The sequence below is a fragment of the Eretmochelys imbricata genome, chromosome 2, assembly GCF_965152235.1.
Source record: "Eretmochelys imbricata isolate rEreImb1 chromosome 2, rEreImb1.hap1, whole genome shotgun sequence".
Lineage (NCBI taxonomy): Eukaryota > Metazoa > Chordata > Testudines > Cheloniidae > Eretmochelys > Eretmochelys imbricata.
The window spans coordinates 96,005,665-96,024,100 of NC_135573.1; the positions used below are offsets into that span (position 1 = coordinate 96,005,665).

The 18,436-nt window shown below is 40.5% G+C and overlaps 1 protein-coding gene across 1 annotated transcript in view; it reads left to right on the plus strand.

Moving 5' to 3' along the window:
- CCDC102B (coiled-coil domain containing 102B) overlaps positions 1-18,436 on the plus strand; it is a 308,469-nt gene that overhangs the window by 69,485 nt on the left and 220,548 nt on the right. The window contains exon 5 of the mRNA XM_077809076.1: positions 9,219-9,428. Within this exon, the coding sequence (XP_077665202.1) occupies positions 9,219-9,428 (210 nt within the window). The remainder of the gene's footprint in view (positions 1-9,218; positions 9,429-18,436) is intronic.

Sequence of the window (18,436 nt, forward strand, 5' to 3'; positions counted from 1 at the left end):
ATGATTTTGTATCAAAAGTACCCTTGGTAATACCTACATTACTTTCATATAAATGTGTCCTATCTCCTTCAGCATTGCTTTTAATTTTGTTTTTAAGTGGAAAGGAAAAGTCTTATGATCAGTCCACAAGATTGGGAGGTAGAAATTTTATTCCTATTCCCAGCTGAGTCACAGAGTTGAGGAAGCCATTTAATTTCTCTCTGCTTCATTTGCCCCATCTGTAAAATTAGGTTAATGCCAATCTAGCTCACAGGACTGTCAGGATTCATTCTTAAATACAACTTCGAGACTGTTGCGTGGAAGATGGCATATAAAATAGGTGCCAGGGATTCCTTTTTATTGTGTTGGAATAATCCAATAGAACAAAAAGCCAGTAAAGATTTCCCAGCGCTCTGAAGGTTACTTGGAAGAATGAGTAGTATTGAAATTTGGAGGAGCTAGGGTTATGATTTATTAGTAATACGTTGAAAGTTACCCAATTACCTGTCAATGATAGATTATATTTTAGTGTCTCTTTGTAATGGTATCTAGAGGCCTTCAGGTATTAGGTGTATAAAAATAAATAAAAAGTATTATCACAACTTGAAAAAAAATCTTAGGTGCTGTTGTTTTTGTTTTGTATAGCAAGAAAGGTGACTAGCAATGTACAAATTTCATATTGGCAGATCCACAAATCGATGTCTGGTAGCCTTCTAACAAAGACCTTGTTGCGTTAATCAATAACACATAATAGGAGCACAATGTGAAGTTTGTCAACATAGCAGCTATGAATTGAGATTTCACAGAAGTGCAGATAATAATTAAATATATTTTATAGATCAGAGCTTCACTTGGTAGTCTCCTTTCTGTCTGTTTGACTCAAATTCAGTCTTGGATGGCTTTGTAACTTGCTCTACTTGAATCCAACCAAGGATGAATTGATTAGCGTAAGACATCAGTACAGAAATATGAATTTGCTCTCTTGGAGTTTGAGTCAGCTTTTTAGGCAGATGGTTCTGTTAGGACTCTGAGTGTATGTCTACAATGCAATTAAAAACGTATGGTTGGCCTGTGCCAGCTGACTCAGGTTCGTGGGGCTGGAGCTAAGGGGCTGTTTCATTGCGATGTAGACATTCAGGTTCGGGCTGGAGCACGGGTTCCAGGACCCTGCAATGTGGGAGGTTTCCAGAGCTCTGGCTTCAGTCCAGTCTCAAATATCTACATCACAGCCCCTTAGCCAAAGCCCCACAAGCCCAAGTCAGCTGGAATGGGCCAGCTGCAGATGTCTAATTGCAGTGTGCACATAACCTTAGGGTCATCTTGGATTCCAAGTCATCTATGTGCATGTATTGTAGTTCTCACTGAAATTTTCTTGGTAAATATTTATTTTAAAAAGCAAGATGCCTTTGGGTTTTTAGTTAGCAGATGATACTTAAATTTTCATAACTTCAGACCTAAGCATGACAATTTCTTTGAATTTCATTCAGACAATTAGAGCAATCTCAGACTGTAACTAGAGTTATGGGACGCCCAGCTTTCTTGCTTCATGTGGATTAAATTCATTTGACAGAGGTTTAGATGGCTTTTAATTCATGTGACTAGCTCTCCTACATCCTACAGGATTGGCTCCTGACATCTTGTAATCCTTTTTTTCAGCACTGGGAAAGGCCAACCAATCTATCCTCAGTGTTTCATGACGTGACTGACTAGCTCTCTATCCACAATCTAGGGTCTTGAGAGGTCAGCAAAGAAATCCCACTTTCTTTCATACTTCTGCTGAAAACATTCAGGTGAGAGGTCCCCTGACCTGCTTAGCATCAACAATTCTGGAGAATCCTTTTCTAGTCCTGCCACCTGCTCCACCCTTAATAAGAAATACTACTATGTTCTGTAGTAGTAACCCAAAACACTACAGGCTTTTTGCAGTGTTGCAATGCTTTGGGCCATTATTTCAGATTACTGTGCTATTTTTGGTTACTACATGGTACCGGCAATTTACTGTATCTTGTTTTTATGCTAAGCTAAAAGGAAGACCCCAGATCAGGGGTTTCCAATTGGATTGTTGTATTCTGTGGCACCTCAACCTGGTAAATAGACTTTAAAGAAGCAGTGGAGGAGCACTGTTAGTCCCATTGCTGTTGAGCAGTTGGGCTTCTGCTCCTCCTTTAAGACGTTTTCTATGGAGGTGGGAAATGGGTTTCCTTTGTTAGTCCCCTGAAAACTATACATGTGGAGGAGCAGTTCAGCTCTAATTTTAAGCTCTAACAAGGGTACCAGTATACATATGGCAGAAGGGGAGAAGTGTGGCAAGCTACAATCCTGTGTTTTTCTGAGAGTTGAGTGAGTTTTGTGGAGAGAAGGTTCGATTTGGGAAGGGAGTTTCCTAGGTCAGACTAAGTTGTCAGGCTTTTCACATCTATGCATAGAACAAGCAAGTTTTCCTTTTTAGGGGGAAACAGAGTTCACACAGCTAACTGCATTATGATTTGCATGAGCCGTTCATGTCGAACTGAATCCCAGTGCAAGTGTTAATTTCAGTTATCTCCTTTTTCATATACATCCTTTCATGAGGTAGCATATTTGTCTGAACTCCCTCTAGGCCTGGATTCCTATTTGTTTTGATGACCAGTGTTTAGATGCAATATTATTATTGCTCATAAAACAGCTATAGCTGTGTAACAAAAGGCTTTAAATATTATGGACTACATTTTCAAGTACTCTGTACTCATAGTTGAAACCTGAATTTCAAAACATTCCACATCACTGTGAAATATCTAGTCAACTCACTTTGGTGCCTAAATGGGAACTAAGATGGGTTAAAAATCTGACCCTGATTGTGGATGCTGAACTCTTGAAAAACATGTCCACATATGAGTGTCATTTAAATGTGCCTCCATCAGGGTCTGAAGAGGAGCTCTCCTCTTTGTAGTCTTCAAGTGCAAGGATCAAATATTTTTTCAAATTATTCAATGAACTGTGTTGCTTTTTTGTGGTATGACAATCAATATTTCTCAAGTGTTGCGTGGCTTTTTGTGATCCTTTAATAATCTAGTAGAATATCCCTAGAGATGGCCTCAAACCTAAACTTCTGATCAAGATTTGAGTTTGTATCAGAGTACACAACTCCTTTCCGGAGGAGGTTGTGAAGGCTAGCACTATAACAGGGTTTAAAAGAGAACTGGATAAATTCATGGAGGCTAAGTCTATTAATGGCTATTAGCTAGGATGGGTAAGGAATGGTGTCCCTAGCCCCTGTTTGTCAGAGGGTGGAGATGGATGGCAGGAGAGAGAACTATCACTGTTACAGAAGAATTGGAACAGAGTTGAATTTGGAAAAGTTTGGATTTGGTATTTTGAAGCCCCAAATTAGGGAGTTCATGGATTATAGTGTAGCCTATTGAGTAGAGAAGCTTTGGATTTAGGGCTCATCTTACCATTAGAATAGAATTGTGTGTGTCGGGGAGGGGGGGGATATGTAGGCAAGAATATCAGATTTCTAATAGCACCTTTTAAGGTACTTAAGTGTGAGAATCCTTGAATTTACATGATAGATGTGCAGTGCAAAAAGCATTTGAGTATTTTGTATGTTTCTTGAAACAAAATATATTCTTATAAATAATGGTATGCGTGAACTCCACTTGTGAAGGCTTACAGAGATTGAAGGTTTATGAGCTTTGCTCAAAAAGCATCTTAAGCCAATTGAGTAGGAAAGATGTTAATGTATACAGTACTCTTCATGGTCAAGAAATCTCAGTGTATAAAGTAATAGCCTTATTATTGGCTGCGTAGTCAAACAGAGCAACCAAATGTGGATTCATCATGGTGGTCGAGACACTGAAATCATTGGAAGTAATTTTGGTTTGCTTTTTGACTTAACTATGTTATTACTTGCAGGGCTTTATACTTCCCCAGGGTACAGCACTTTAACATCAGCACTGTGTTTGAACCCAAGTCCTGAGTGAGAAACTCAGTTTTTGGTAGAGGTTACATTATTCTAACATCTAGCCCATAGTAATGCTATATGGTTTTCCCTCAAGACTAACATTTTAGTGTCTGCAGCTGGTTGGAGAAGAATGACAGATTTGGCATCCCATAAGTTTATCTAAAGAATGGGGTGCTAAACGCTTTATTTTTCCAGCAAAAATCTGGGAATTGGGAAAGATGATATTGAGAAAAGGGATACTGAAGATTTTCTTTATTGATATGGCTTTAACAGACCACAATCAAAAGCAAAAAAGTGGTCTCACGCTTCAATAGACTAACTGTACTCATTCCATAATCCCTCATTCCATAATCCTAACTTCAGTGGTTAGGTCAAAAGACATGTGAACACCAGCTTTAATTCACATGCATTCAACTAATCTCCTTGCCTGTATATTTGTTTCCCATGGCTTTTCAATACACAAATTTCCCCCCAGTAGGCTTGTTCCTTAGCTCATGGTTTTATTTTGGATATTTTGTTTAGGTTGATTCAGATCCAGAAACTGAAAACATATCCATGAAAAATCCTATAAGGGAAAGCAGCCTGTAGATTTCTTCTGCAGGCATTGCCCAATATATTTGGGTTTGTCTAGTCATCCTCAGAATAACTTCTGGGCATGGGCAGCCCACCTATTTCCAACAGTAGTTCTCAAAAGTCTTTGCTGGTTCTCTTTGCCACCTGAATAGCTGCTTCCTAAACTATGGGGCCAAAGTAGAGCTAGTAGATTCACTGATTTTTTAGTTTTCCCGGAGTTCAGAAAAAAATGAGTTAGGTCAAACGGAATTCTAAAATTGCAAAAAGTTGGCAAATTAAAAAAAAAAATCAATTTGGGATCATACTGGTAATTCATAGTTATTCATAATGACAATAAATAGTCATTGGGCTAGAGAGAGAATGAGTGAAAATGACTGACTCTGTAGCCTGGTTGTTATGGCACTCACCTACGATGTAAGAGGCAGCTCCAAGCTCAAAACCCTGCTGCAATGACTTAATTATTTATACACAGAGAGACTGACTGACTGCCCCACTAGATCATACAATATATCAGTGGCTAGGGCATTCCATTGGTTTGTGGGACATTCAAGTTCAAATCTCTGTTCCACATCAGACAGAAGGGGGGGATTGAATCCAGGCCTCCCATATCCCAGGTAAGGGCCTGAAACACTGGTTTAAAACTTCTTTCCCCTAAATTTTTTGTTTTTGTGGTAAAAAATATTGGCCAAAACCGTTCAGTCATCAATCAAAAAACATTGAGATCATTGTAGGCAAATGTTAATTTGTTACCGGAACAAATAGCCAGAAACCTATGATTCTGTTCTTACTAGATTTTCAAGAAGCCCTTTCACCATCCTTTAAAATTCATTGTAACTGTACAATGTAATGTAGGGGCAATTTATTGAAACCCAAAAGAAAGGAAAATTCTTGGAATTTTCACCTTTTATTGCGAAGTTAAGTTTCGGCAGGAGGCGGTTGGAGGACAAGGAGTCAGGGAAAGGATGTTATATTAGAAGTTTACCAAAAGCCTAAAGATTACTACTGTAAATTCTTTGCCTTTTGGCTAATCAAGAACACAGATCCATTCTCCTTTTGAGAATCATAATAGACTTTTGTTTAGTAAGGCAAAGGTTGTTGATATTTTTCTTTCTCATTTGCCTAATCTCATTTTGATACATGGCTCTATCAGTGGTTTATAAATTGACTTGCCTGTTCTTTCATCTCTCTCCTGGCATTTTCTTCCCTTGAGTTACAAATCCGATCTTGTGCCCGTAACTTGAGCACACACCCTAAGGGTGTAAAATGTCATTAAATAGGGCAACTAAAATACAAGTGAGATCACCAGAATGACTCATTGATAATGTCTGCTTTTGGATATGAGGAACATTAGCAAAGACTGGTCTATCTTTAGTTCAGCACAAGCAGTACTTAGACTTACTACTCTTTTGACTATCTGACCCAGATATTGGATTGTAGCCAGGTCAGAAGGATAGGCCCCAGTTTTTGAGGGAAGCTTTTATAAAATAAACATTTCAATTTCTGTCATATTACCCCCACTAAATATATATATCTGTTTACCTGTGAACCCATGGTTGTCATTTTGGATATTTTACACAGCAACTAGACACCTCTGGCTGGCCTGTGCCAGCTGACTCGGGCTTGCAGGGCTCGGACCGTTTCAATGCTGTGTAGACGGTGAGGTCAGGCTGGAGCCTGGGCTATAGGACCCTGTGAGGTGGGAGGGTCCCAGAGCTCAGGGCTCCATCCCAAGCCCATAAGTCTACAACAGCAGTGTAACAGCCCAAGCCCTGTGAGCCCAAGTCAGCTGGTATGGGCCAGCCACTGTTTTTTTCTTTGCTGTGTAGACATACCCCAAGGGGCAAATATGCTGCTCACTCCTAATACAGCCCTAATAGGGTTAACAGGGAAAAAGACAAGGAGTCAATTGAATGTAAAACTGCACAATTCTGTACCGGTGCTCCCTGATCTGGTTTTACTCTGTGTCTCATGAGAAGTGCTTTAACACTACAATGAATCTTTGACCATTCCTAGCTGTCTGTTCAGTTCCAGTTCTTTCCACGTCTGTGGAACCCATAGCATGATCTTGACACCCTAATTTTTTTTAATAGTTTAAACCTTTTTTTTTTCAAGGTGACTCTAGTTCTGATAAAGGTGCACTATTTAGCTACAGAAGTGACATCGGATAGGGAGTCACAGTACAAGTTGGTCCACAATGCCCAAGCAAAGCCCCATGCCCTGGAATGGGGGGTCTCTTTCTACAAAGGAGACATTGATCAGTGTCCATTTAATCTCTGGGATCTCTGTGGAGACTACAGAGATAGGCCCAGATCCCGCAGTTGCACCAGGTGGGCTGACACTTGTGATTGTCTGGATGCCCATTAATTTCAAGAAAAAAGAAAAGGAGTACTTGTGGCACCTTAGAGACTAACCAATTTATTTGAGCATAAGTTTTCATGAGCTACAGCTCACTTCATCGGATGCATACTGTGGAAAATACAGATGAAGTGAGCTGTAGCTCACGAAAGCTTATGCTCAAATAAATTGGTTAGTCTCTAAGGTGCCACAAGTACTCCTTTTCTTTTTGCGAATACAGACTAACACGGCTGTTACTCTGAAACCTGTCATTAATTTCAAGGAAATTCCACAAGGGAATGGAGTTTGGGTTTAGTTGCAAGAAATGGTTAAATAATACCAGCTGATATGGTGGGTTTAGTGCTGTATGTACATTTTCAGACAGAAGATAATGACATTTTTACTACCGACCTGTAAGTAGTCCCACAGTAGAGTAGACTACTAATCATATTTATAAGTCTTAGTAGGATTGAGGCGTCTGTGAACTAGAAATGGAAAAACTATATAACCCATGATTAATTCTGCTCTAATCTTAATTTGCTTGTATAGTTACTAATGATTTTGGGGCGGGGGACAAACAAGCCTGTAATTTGATTTACCCAAGTAACACCATTTCTGAAACTGAAATGCCTTCATCTACTACACCATTCTCCTTGAATATGATTGTTTTTTATGTTTTCCACATAGGGATTTTAAAATAAAACTAGGCTGTGCCTGCGAAAAGTAAATCTAAAATAAGACTGTCTGATTTCTTTCTAAATCCTTGCTGGCTTGTACAGCCTTTTTCTGCAGTAAAAGCTAGTGATGCCTTATAGCCTTTCACAGTTGTCAGACCATATAATTTTATCAAATAATTGGTTCTGGTCTTCACAAAACTGCAAGTAACAAAGTTCACATCATTTTATTTAAAACTTTTCTGCTGTTGATGGAATTCTCCTCCTGTCCTTTTTTTGGTTCAAGTGGCTGGATTCTCTCATTTTTGACCATTTCTAACCTATTTAGAGCTTTTGATAAGTGCCTGTTATCTGATTTCTGGTACAAAAATCAATACATTTGACCACAGCTCTTCCTTTAAAATCTTGAGAGCATTTGGTACACCCTTGGCATAACCTCCATCTACCTGTCTTTGAGTAAAAAAAATCACTTTTTAGATGTTCATTCTCCATCATTTAGTAAAATGTTTGTTGTTGTTTTTGTTGATACTTAATTTCATTCCCCCTAGTAATACACTGATCAGCATTCAAAAAAGCCTGACTCTGTTGAACTTTAAGGTCGTGGCATGTTCTAAGCTGGATTGCAAAAGACCATTCTCATTCCAGTACTAATGAGTATTAACCCAAGAAACAAGTTGCTCTGGTTACCCAGGTAGTTGGCTCTAGTACTGAAGTTACAATTTAAAACTTCTCCAGTAAAGCCAAGTGTTTAAAGCATTATCTCCTCAGTGCAGCAGGCTCTCAGTACTAACAAAATAATCCATTGAGTAGAAAGCCCTACATAACGTGCGATATTGCAGATTTTGCAATATTAGGCTTCCACTGCAATTTTGACAGCAGGAGCCTCTCTGTGCATGTACCTGGTAGTGGGATCCCCAGCCACCCAAGGGCTGAGAGCAGGAGCCCCCTCTTTCAACCCTGGGCAGCCAATCTCAGCCTCAGACCCGTGCTCTTAGCCCCGGTCAGCTGACAGCAGAAATTTGGGTAAAAATAACAATGCACTTTATTACTGCAAATATTAAGGTCCATTATTACTTTTCCACAATTTTCCCTGGTTTGTCCACAACTCAACTGCAATTTTTTGACAAGTATCCTGCAATTCATGCAGAGCCTTAACTGAGTAACAGTAATAAAAAACTGCTTATGTTCATCCATTATTAATTGTCTTAGTTCCAAAACACTTCATTCCATTCCTTTAAAATTAAAAACAGTGTACAATAAAATTATGATGGAAAATGGGTTTTTTCCTCATGGGGTGAAAAGTGGGCTCTGGCACTTTTAAAGAGATGGTGTGCAGAACTGGCTCTGTCTTGTGTTTAAAAAAAATCCTTTTTCTTGATTTTTAAGAGTATTAATCTATGTACAATAGAGAATGGAACAAGTTAAAAACAATAATTTACAGTGGTTAACACTGCCCCTTTTGAAGTCTGACTTGTGCTTTATGAATGTAAAGATAAAACTACAGAAACATGAACTGTAGTTTCACTTGTATGTTTTTATTTTCCATGTTCACATTTTTAAAACATTTATGAATCATGCAAAACTGTTAAATTATGTATCAGGTTGACTTTTTTCCAGGGTGTTCATGAAACCTCTGTAGGGTGTGCTGGCTGGCTAACCCTTTAACCTCACCCAGAAAAAAGGAGATTTTAGCAATATTTTGTTCTCTTTTTCAGCTGGAGAGACTACAGTCTGAGAATACCTTTGAGTGGGGAAAGAGAGAGATATTTGAAACAGAAAAGCAAAGTCTGGAAAGAGAGAATAGAAGGTGGAAGTCCCAGGTGAAAGAAATTCAGGACCTTCTGGATAAGAGAAATAAACTGCTATCAAGTAACTTGGGTTCTGATTTCAAGACAGCACAAGGTGAACTACTGGAAAAAAATAAGGTATGGACTTTACTTGGTAGTAGATCCAAACTTGTTTCAAGGAAGTTCTCATCCATCAGCACAGATTTAAAATAGTCACTGATCCTGGAAACATTGATGCATCTGTGTAACATTACACACAGGAGTATTCCTATTCAAGTCAAAGGGATTCGTACATCCATCAAGTAGTGCATGAAGTTAAGTGTTTGCAGGATTAGGGGCCCTAATGTATCGCTTAAATTTATTTTTGAATGGATGGCATGTTCTTTGAAAAAAGGCTCTGATGGATGTAGTCATTCCATAAAGTATAACAATGACAATGATTTTTCTGCATGGTTGCTATAGCTATTAACTTTTTCAAACTGAAATATGACAAGCAAAATCATAGTAAATATTTCCATACTAGACTTTCTTTCATGTAAACTCACTTTTACAGAACTTCAAATTACTGGACTCCTATATAATTTACCTTGTTCAGTATTCAAATATCATATATAGTTCATTCTTTGAAACTATAATACTGCAATAGCTCATTTTCCAGGAGGAGTGTGGGTTTCTAAAGAACAACAAACTGCTTATATCTTATCTTCCTAAAATATCTTTCCACACTATTGTCACAGTTCAGGACAGGTGCATCTCTATTCCCTCTCCGTGGTCTACCAATGGCATCCACACTCAGGCTTCCAGCTTCCCATCCATCACCTCTCTTGGACAGAGAGTCACATTTCTCTCTATCCTGACCGGGGTTTCTCTAGTCTGCTCAGTTTCCTGCTGACACGGCAAGTCAGACTGCCTAAATAGGCCAGAGTCTGTGCTTTGCTTTCTCCCCAGATGCTATAAACAACATAGTTACCCATGGTTAAGTTACCAAAGAGCCCTTTCTAAGCAAACACATTTATTCCTAAGGTGCAAGTATTACAGAGAAAACGTTATAAAAACAATAAAAGAACCTACATGCCTGTTAATAAAGTTACCAGAGAACAACCCCAACTCCAGCCTGGAGCTCTGGTAGGTGATCAGTCCTTCAAACCTCATACAGGTTTGTTAGTTTTTCTTCTGTGTTACCAGTTCATAGAATCATAGGGTTGGAAGGGACCTCAGGAGATCATCTAGTCCAACCCCCTGCTCAAAGCAAGACCTAATCCCCAACTAAATCATCCCAGGCAGGGCTTTGTCAAGCCTGACCTTAAAAACTTTGCAGATGACACTAAACTGGGAGGAGAGGTAGATACGCTGTAGGGTAGGGATAGGATACAGAGGAACCTAGACAAATTAGAGGATTGGGCCAAAAGAAATCTGATGAGGTTCAGCAAGGACAATTGCAGAGTCCTGCACTTAGGACTGAAGAATCCCATGCACTGCTACAGACAAGGGGACCAAATGGTTAGGCAGCAGTTCTGCAGAAAAGGACCTACGGGTTACAGTGGACGAGAATATGAGGATATGAGTCAACAGTGTGCCCTTGTTGCCAAGGAGACCAATGGCATTTTTGGATGTATATGTAGGGGCATTGCCAGCAAATCGAGGGATGTGATTGTTCCCCTCTATTTGACATTGGTGAGGCCTCATCTGGAGTACTGTGTCCAGTTTTGGGCCCCACACTACAAGAAGGATGTGGAAAAATTGGAAAGCGTCCAGCAACAAAAATGATTAGGGGACTGGAACACATGACTTTTGAGGAGAGGCTGAAGGAACTGGGATTGTTTAGTCTGAGGAAGAGAAGAATGAGGGAGGATTTGATATCTGCTTTCAACTACCTGAAAGGGGGTTCCAAAGAGGATGGATCTAGACTGTTCTCAGTGGTAGCTGATGATAGAACAAGGAGTAATGGTCTCAAGTTGCAGTGGGGGAGGTTTCGGTTGGATATTAGGAAAAACTTTTTCACTAGGAGGGTGGTGAAACACTGGAATGCATTACCTAGGGAGGTGGTGGAATCTCCTTCCTTAGAAGTTTTTAAGGTCAGGCTTGACAAAGCCCTGGCTGGGATGATTTAGTTGGGATTTGTCCTGCTTTGAGCAGGGGGTTGGACTAGATGACCTCCTGAGGTCCCTTCCAACCCTGATATTCTATGATTCTATGAACCTCTAAGGAAGGAGATTCTACCACTTCCCTTGGTAACACATTCCAGTGCTTTACCACCCTCCTAGTGATTTTTTTTTCCATAATATCCAACCTAAACCTCCCCCACTGCAACTTGAGACCATTACTCCTTGTTCTATAATCTGATATCACTGAGAACAGTCTAGATCCATCCTCTTTGGATCCCCCTTTCAGGTAGTTGAAAGCAGCTATCAAATCCCCCCCTCATTCTTCTCTTCCGCAGACTATATAATCCCAGCTCCATCAGCCCCTCCTCATAAGTCATGTGCTCCAGCCCCCTAATAATTTTTGTTGCCCTCCGCTGGACTCTTTCCAATTTTTCCACATCCTTCTTCTAGTGTGAGGCCCAAAACTGGAAACAGTACTCCAGATGAGGCCTCACCAATGCTGAATAGAGGGGAACACGTCCCTCTATCTGCTGGCAATGCTCCTACTTATATGACCCAAAATACCGTTAGCTTCTTGGCAACAAGGGCACACCGTTGACTCATATCCAGCTTCTTGTCCACTGTAACCCCTAGGTCCTTTTCTGCAGAACTGCTGCCTAGCCACATTCTTCCATCCTAAATGCAGGACTCTGCACTAGTCCTTGTTGAACCTCATCAGATTTCTTTTGGCCCAATCCTCTAATTTGTCTAGGTCCCTCTGTATCTTATCCCTACCCTCTAGCATATTTACCTCTCCTCCCAGTTTAGTGTCATCTGCAAACTTGCTGAGGGTGCAATTCACGCCATCCTCCAGATCATTAATAAAGATACTGAACAAAACCAGCCCCAGGACGGACCCTTGGGGCACTCCGTTTGATACCGGCTGCCAGCTAGTCATGGAGCCATTGATCACTACCTGTTGAGCCACTGATTACTACTTGAAGAACTACCATTTCATCATATCTATTTCAAATAGTTCTTTGATGCTCATAACACTTCCCAGCGTTTACACCGGTCATGTCTCCCCACAAAGAAAGTTACATACAATTTCACAATAATACATCAACTTTGCATTTTTAATACATTGGATTCCAAAGCTACTTAAATTTAATTCAATCAGATTTTTCAAGGATAGTGCAGGAAATCGCCATATCTGTAACAACTATGAACCTTCCTTTAAAATGCTTTTAGACTGGTATTTATTTGAACCAATAAGTATATAAGATATTCCTTTATAAGAAAAGTAATTTGAGATTTTGAAGAGACCACTGGTCAAATATACGCATATATGAGAAAATATGTTGCTGTGTATCAAATAGAATTCATGTGGTGAATAACTTGGTGTTCATGCATTTTCTGAACACGAGATCAGCAGTGTCCATCTGGGCTGTCCCCACTCCCATCCGAGGGCATAAAAGGTGGAGTAGATCCAACCATTCCTCAGTTCTTTTCTTACTACCTGTCACTGTGACGCTGAATCCTTGCAACATCTGCCTTTTCTTAGGCTATATCTGTGCTACCACTTATTTCGGTATAACTTACGTCACTCAGGAGTATGAATAAGCCACCCCCCGAGCAATATAAGTTACACTGATCTAAGCCCGGGTGTGGACAGCGCTATATCTGTTTGAGAGCTTCTTCCTCAGACATAGCTACCACTGCTCATTGGGAGTAGATTAATTAAGTCAACAAGAGTGCTCTCTCCCATCAACTTAGAGTGACTATACTAGAGAGCTTACAGTGGCACAGCTGAAAGCTTTCTAGTGCAGTCATGGCCTTAGTTAGGCTTTGTCTACACTGGCACTTTGTCAGCAAAACTTTTGTCATTCCGGGCTGTTTAAAAAAAACACACACACCCCGAACGACAAAAGTTTTACCGACGAAAAGCGCCGGTGTGAACAGCGCTTTTTCAGCAGGAACACTCTCCTGCCGACAAAGCCGCTGCTGCTCATGAGGAATGGAATTTTTTTGTTGGCAGAAGAGCTCTCTGCTTTTAGCACGCCTTTTAGCAGCATGGCTGTAGCGGAACAGCCATGTCACTAAAAGCCACGTAGTGTAGTCATGTAGTACAGGTTGTCTTTGCAGCTGCTGAGTGTGCTGGTTGCTTTCAATTCAGGATAAATGAGGAACAATTAATGGTCATTTGATTCAGTGGTAGCTGATAAAATGGAAAACATCCTGGGGGTTGACAACAAATGCCACTGCACAAAAACTAGACTGAATGCAAGCACAGGACAGCTGGGGATTGATTTGCTTGCAGCTGTGTATCTATTTGCCAGAAACAGCCAAGAAGCAGGCAGAGAGAAGCAGAAAGAAAGAGACAGGAAAAGAAGGACTTGTAACATGTCCTTCAGAGAAAACTAAGAAGGAGAGCTCTTTGGGGAGAATGCTGGCTGGACAGAGGATTGACACTGTAAGAAAGGAACTGCTTCCTGCTGTGTGATTCCTACTATGTTCAGGGAAACAAAGCTCCATTTGTAAATGTACAGAATTCAATCCAAGAAATACCACACTTCATCATCAATTTCTCCTCCTAACAGAAACAACCTACAAGACCCCAAATATTTGCTAACCACTCAAGTCAAGAGGGCAGTACTGGTTTTAGGAGTAGGATCCAGCTTCCAAGGGGAGAAGTGTGAGCTGGTATTCCTGTTGAGCCAAGGTGGAACAAATAATGGAGATGGTTGTAGAACTCAAAGGTGCCCTGAAGAATTTGAAACAAGGTCTAAAACAAGAGCTGGAGGCTCTGCAAAAGAATTAAAGCAAAATGCTGGAAGCTTCCCAGGAAGGGCTGAGAGATGACCTGTAGGCAGAGATGAAGTCTTTTGGGGGGCAGCAGCTACAGGGTGGTTGGGGAGCCCAGCTCCAACACTTCCAAATCTGGGATGGCAAGGTAGATCAAAGAGGTGACCAGCAACCTGCCTGTCAAGGATAAGAAGGTTTTCCAGGAAAGAGGGGATATCAGGAAAACTTTATCCAACTTTCAGAGTAACAGCTGTGTTAGTCTGTCTTTGCAAAAAGAAAAGGAGTACTTGTGGCACCTTAGAGACTAACCAATTTATTTGAGCATGAGCTTTCGTGAGCTACAGCTCACTTTATCGGTTGCATCCGATAAAGTGAGCTGTAGCTCACGAAAGCTCATGCTCCAATAAATTGGTTAGTCTCTAAGGTGCCACAAGTACTCCTTTTCTTTTATCCAACTTGGATCTTGCTAACAAATGAGCCTCAGCAAGGATTCCAAGAGCTGAAAAATATCACCTTGAGAAGGAAATCAAAGAATCATGAACCACAGATAAAGTCAGCCATCTGGCTATGGAATTAGGCGAGCCACAAAACATGGGTGAAAACAAGACATTTACAACACTTTTCTACCTTGTTTGTAATCCAGAGAACCCCGGAGTGGAGAGATCAGATTGTTCCAGCTCAACTGAGACAAAAGCTACATGTTTGTTTTCTAAAGAGGGGAGGAGAGAACTCACTGGAAGGGTTGTTTGGCTCAGTTGAACACCATGGCAGAAATGGGTGGCTGGGTAGACAAACAGAAAGGGGTGTTTCTAGTAGCCAACTTGAGTGGCCCCGCTCTGATAGTCCTACACAAGTGACTCCCTAGAAAAGAGACAATCATCCAGACTTGGTACAAACCCTAGATATGTGGTTAGCAGTCAGCGATCAATCTGAACTGATCAGGCCACAACTGAGAGGTAAAGAAGAGACCCTACCTGAAGTGGCAGAAAACTTGGAGACTTGGGTTCCTGGCATATCTGATACCAATGAGGATTTTCAGGATAAATGGGCAACGGACCAATTTATAGACACTCAGCTAGACTTGCAGATCAAGATCAGCAAAAAAAAGGTCAGATGCACTCCAACAGGCTCTGGAATGTGCCACAGAATTTGAATCTTTCCATAAGTAGATCATCAGAAGCAGAAACAGTCTAGTGAGAAAGATGGAAGCTGATCTCTGAGTCCTGTAAGTACAGGTCTGTGTCTAATATGCATGATGGCAAAGGGGATTCTAATATTGCTCGACATTTTTGAACAATTAGAAACAAGTATTAAATTCAGTTTCTAAAACCAAGGGAAATTGGTAATAATGCAAAAGTAAAGGGAAGCAGTTCATTTAATGCTGCTACGGTGAAAAATCTAGTCACAAAAAGGATTGCTCTAAATGTAAGTCTCACCAGGAGAAAGCCTCACAAGTGTCTGGTGAAAGCCTCTCACCCTGTTTTGGGAAGCAGGTATGAGAGCAAGCTGAAGGGGCAAACTTGGAGGTAAAAGAAGCAGCACCACAGCTTTAGTTTAGAACGGGCAGTTAATAATAATTGGCGTTTGTCTATTAAGTGTGTAATAGGATCTATGAAATGCAAAAGAATAATGGACACTGGCTCAAATCTAAGAGATTAGATCTGATGTGATGAAATGCTAGACAACAAGGAATCCAAAAGGGAACCATCTAATTGATCTCAAATGGAAACATTGACTGGGGAATGTTCATCTGCCCAATAATGGAGAAAACTGAACTTCTGGATTTTGAGCAATAACTCATTGTAGTTGAGATAGTGGATGAGCTAATGAGTGGTTTGGATTTCATTATGGCTAATAAATGCCAAGAAAGTTATTTTACAAATTCATTCTGAGGAAACTGACAGCACCTCAGCTATGCATTACATCAACAGACAGATGCCTTTCTCATCCCCTGGATGCTAAGATTGATGTATGCCTTTCTGCCAATTCCCATGGTAACAAGTATTCTGAAGAAACAGCGGTGAGATGCAGGATTGAAAATCATAATAGCCCCAGTGATGGGCAGGCAGTTCTTGTCTTGTCTGATGAACCTAGCAGTGAAAAATTAGCCTTCCACCCACCAATCAGACATAATGTCCACTGAAAGAAGCTGGTCAGCTTCTGCTTCAGTCCAAATGATTTATAAAGCTAGATGTAAGAGGTTTTCTGTTTGGGCATCTCAAAATCAGCTGTCCCCCTTGACAACACCTATTTCAGCGGTGTTGGACTATTTACTGTAAATCCTGAAGCAAGCTGGACTTTCCACCAGCTCCATAACTGTTCATTTAGCAGCTATAGCTTCATATTTCCAACAGTCAAGTCTACACTGTATATTCTCATCCTACAGTGGAAAGAATCCTTAAAGGCCTTATTCATGTTTTCATAAAGCCAGAGTCATTCTCAGGCCTCACCCCAAGTTTCTGCTTAAGGTTGCTTCAGACTTCCATCTGAATAAATTTATTTGTCTTCCAGTTTTCTTTTCCAAGCCTCAACCCTGGGGGAAGCTAAACTTTGCACACTTGATGTATTAAGGGCATTGTCTTCTTACTTTGGTGGAAGAAAGTAATTCTGGAACACACCCAAATTACTTGTGGCCTTTTCTGATAGAGGTAATGATCAGGCAATATCCTTTCAGAGATTATCAGAATGGGTCTCCAGCTGTATGAGAAGATGTTATGAGCTAGTCAGCATCATATAGTCATTAGAACTTATTCACTAAATGTCCCTATTTCTGAAACCAGCAGGGCAACTACATGGAGTTCAGTTCACACCATTTCAAGACACTACTTCTTGGTAGAGGTTCCAGTTCAGATGGCTGACTTGATGGTGACTTGACAGATGGTGGATAAGTATCTGTTCTTTTCTGTGCCTCACTCTGAAGAATCATTTCCTCAAACTGCCTTCAAAGATTTTCATAACATAATAGAAGAGTCCTATTAGTTAAATTATATTGTCCACCTTCTGGCCGGTGTAGGACTTTTCCCTTCATTACTGTGTATTCTCCAGTGATTCTCTAGGCGGACTGGTGTATCTTAGTTCTTCAATTAGAAAACAGTTTGGCTAAAATAAGAAATGGCCCATTATTTAAATTGAACCATGCTTTGTTTTTTGCTCACAGGAGCCATGCTGTGTTTTTTAGCACAGGAGCCATGGCTGCAGTATGAATGGGAAGTGGGCTAGCTCTGCAACCCCACCCACTGACAGGGCTTCTCCTTCTCCCCAGGCCTGTGACCAGTCTAGAACCTGGCCACAACCCCTGGGGATGGATTAGCAGGAACATAGTAAGCAAGCTGCAAGAAGTAATTCTTCCACTCTACTCAGCACTGATAGGGCCTCAAATAGAGTCCTTTGCCCAGTTCTGGGCACCACACTCTGAGAAAGATATGGACAAACTGGATAAAATCCTGATGAGAGCAACAAAAACGATTAAGCGACTAGAAAACACAATCTATGAGGCAAAATTTAAAAAAAATTGCATTTGTTCAGTCTGGAGAGGAGAAGACTGAGGGGGGACATGATGATTAGTCTCCAGGTATGTAAAAGGCTGTTACAAGAAGGAGGTTGATAAATTGTTCTTAACCACTGAGGACAAGACAAAAAGAAATGGGCTCAATTGCAGCAAGGGGCGTTTAGGTTGGACATTAGGAAAAACTTGGTAACTGTAGGGGTGGTTAAAACTGGAACAACTTACCTAGGGAGGTTGTGAAATCTCTATCATTGGAGGTTTTTAAGAATAGGTTAGACATACACCAGTCAGGGATGGTCTGAATAATATTTAGTTCTGCCTCAGTGCAGGGAACTGGACTAGTTGACCAATCAAGGTCCCTTCCCGTCATTTCTGTGATTTGGGAAATACTTCTATAGATAGTTATAAGCACACCAGTCGATGGTCATAAACCTTCGTTATAAGTGTCTTTCTGGAGAATATAACAATCAACTAATTATTTATTAAAATACCTATTATCTTGTTCCTCTGTATTAAGGATAAGTTTCTAAATAGTTATGAAAGCATGCCCATGAGGCCTTTTTTTAAGGTCTTAAAAGTATTTAGCTTACTTATTACAGAATTAGCCCACTCATAACATGGATGCCTTCAGAGAGATTGCAGCAGTGTACTGAGGATATAATTAATGTTATGACATTTACTTTCCCATATAGTTTTGCAGTTTATTGCTCCAGTAGCCTTGCTGCTATTTTTAGGAAAAGGAGAGGAGAGGG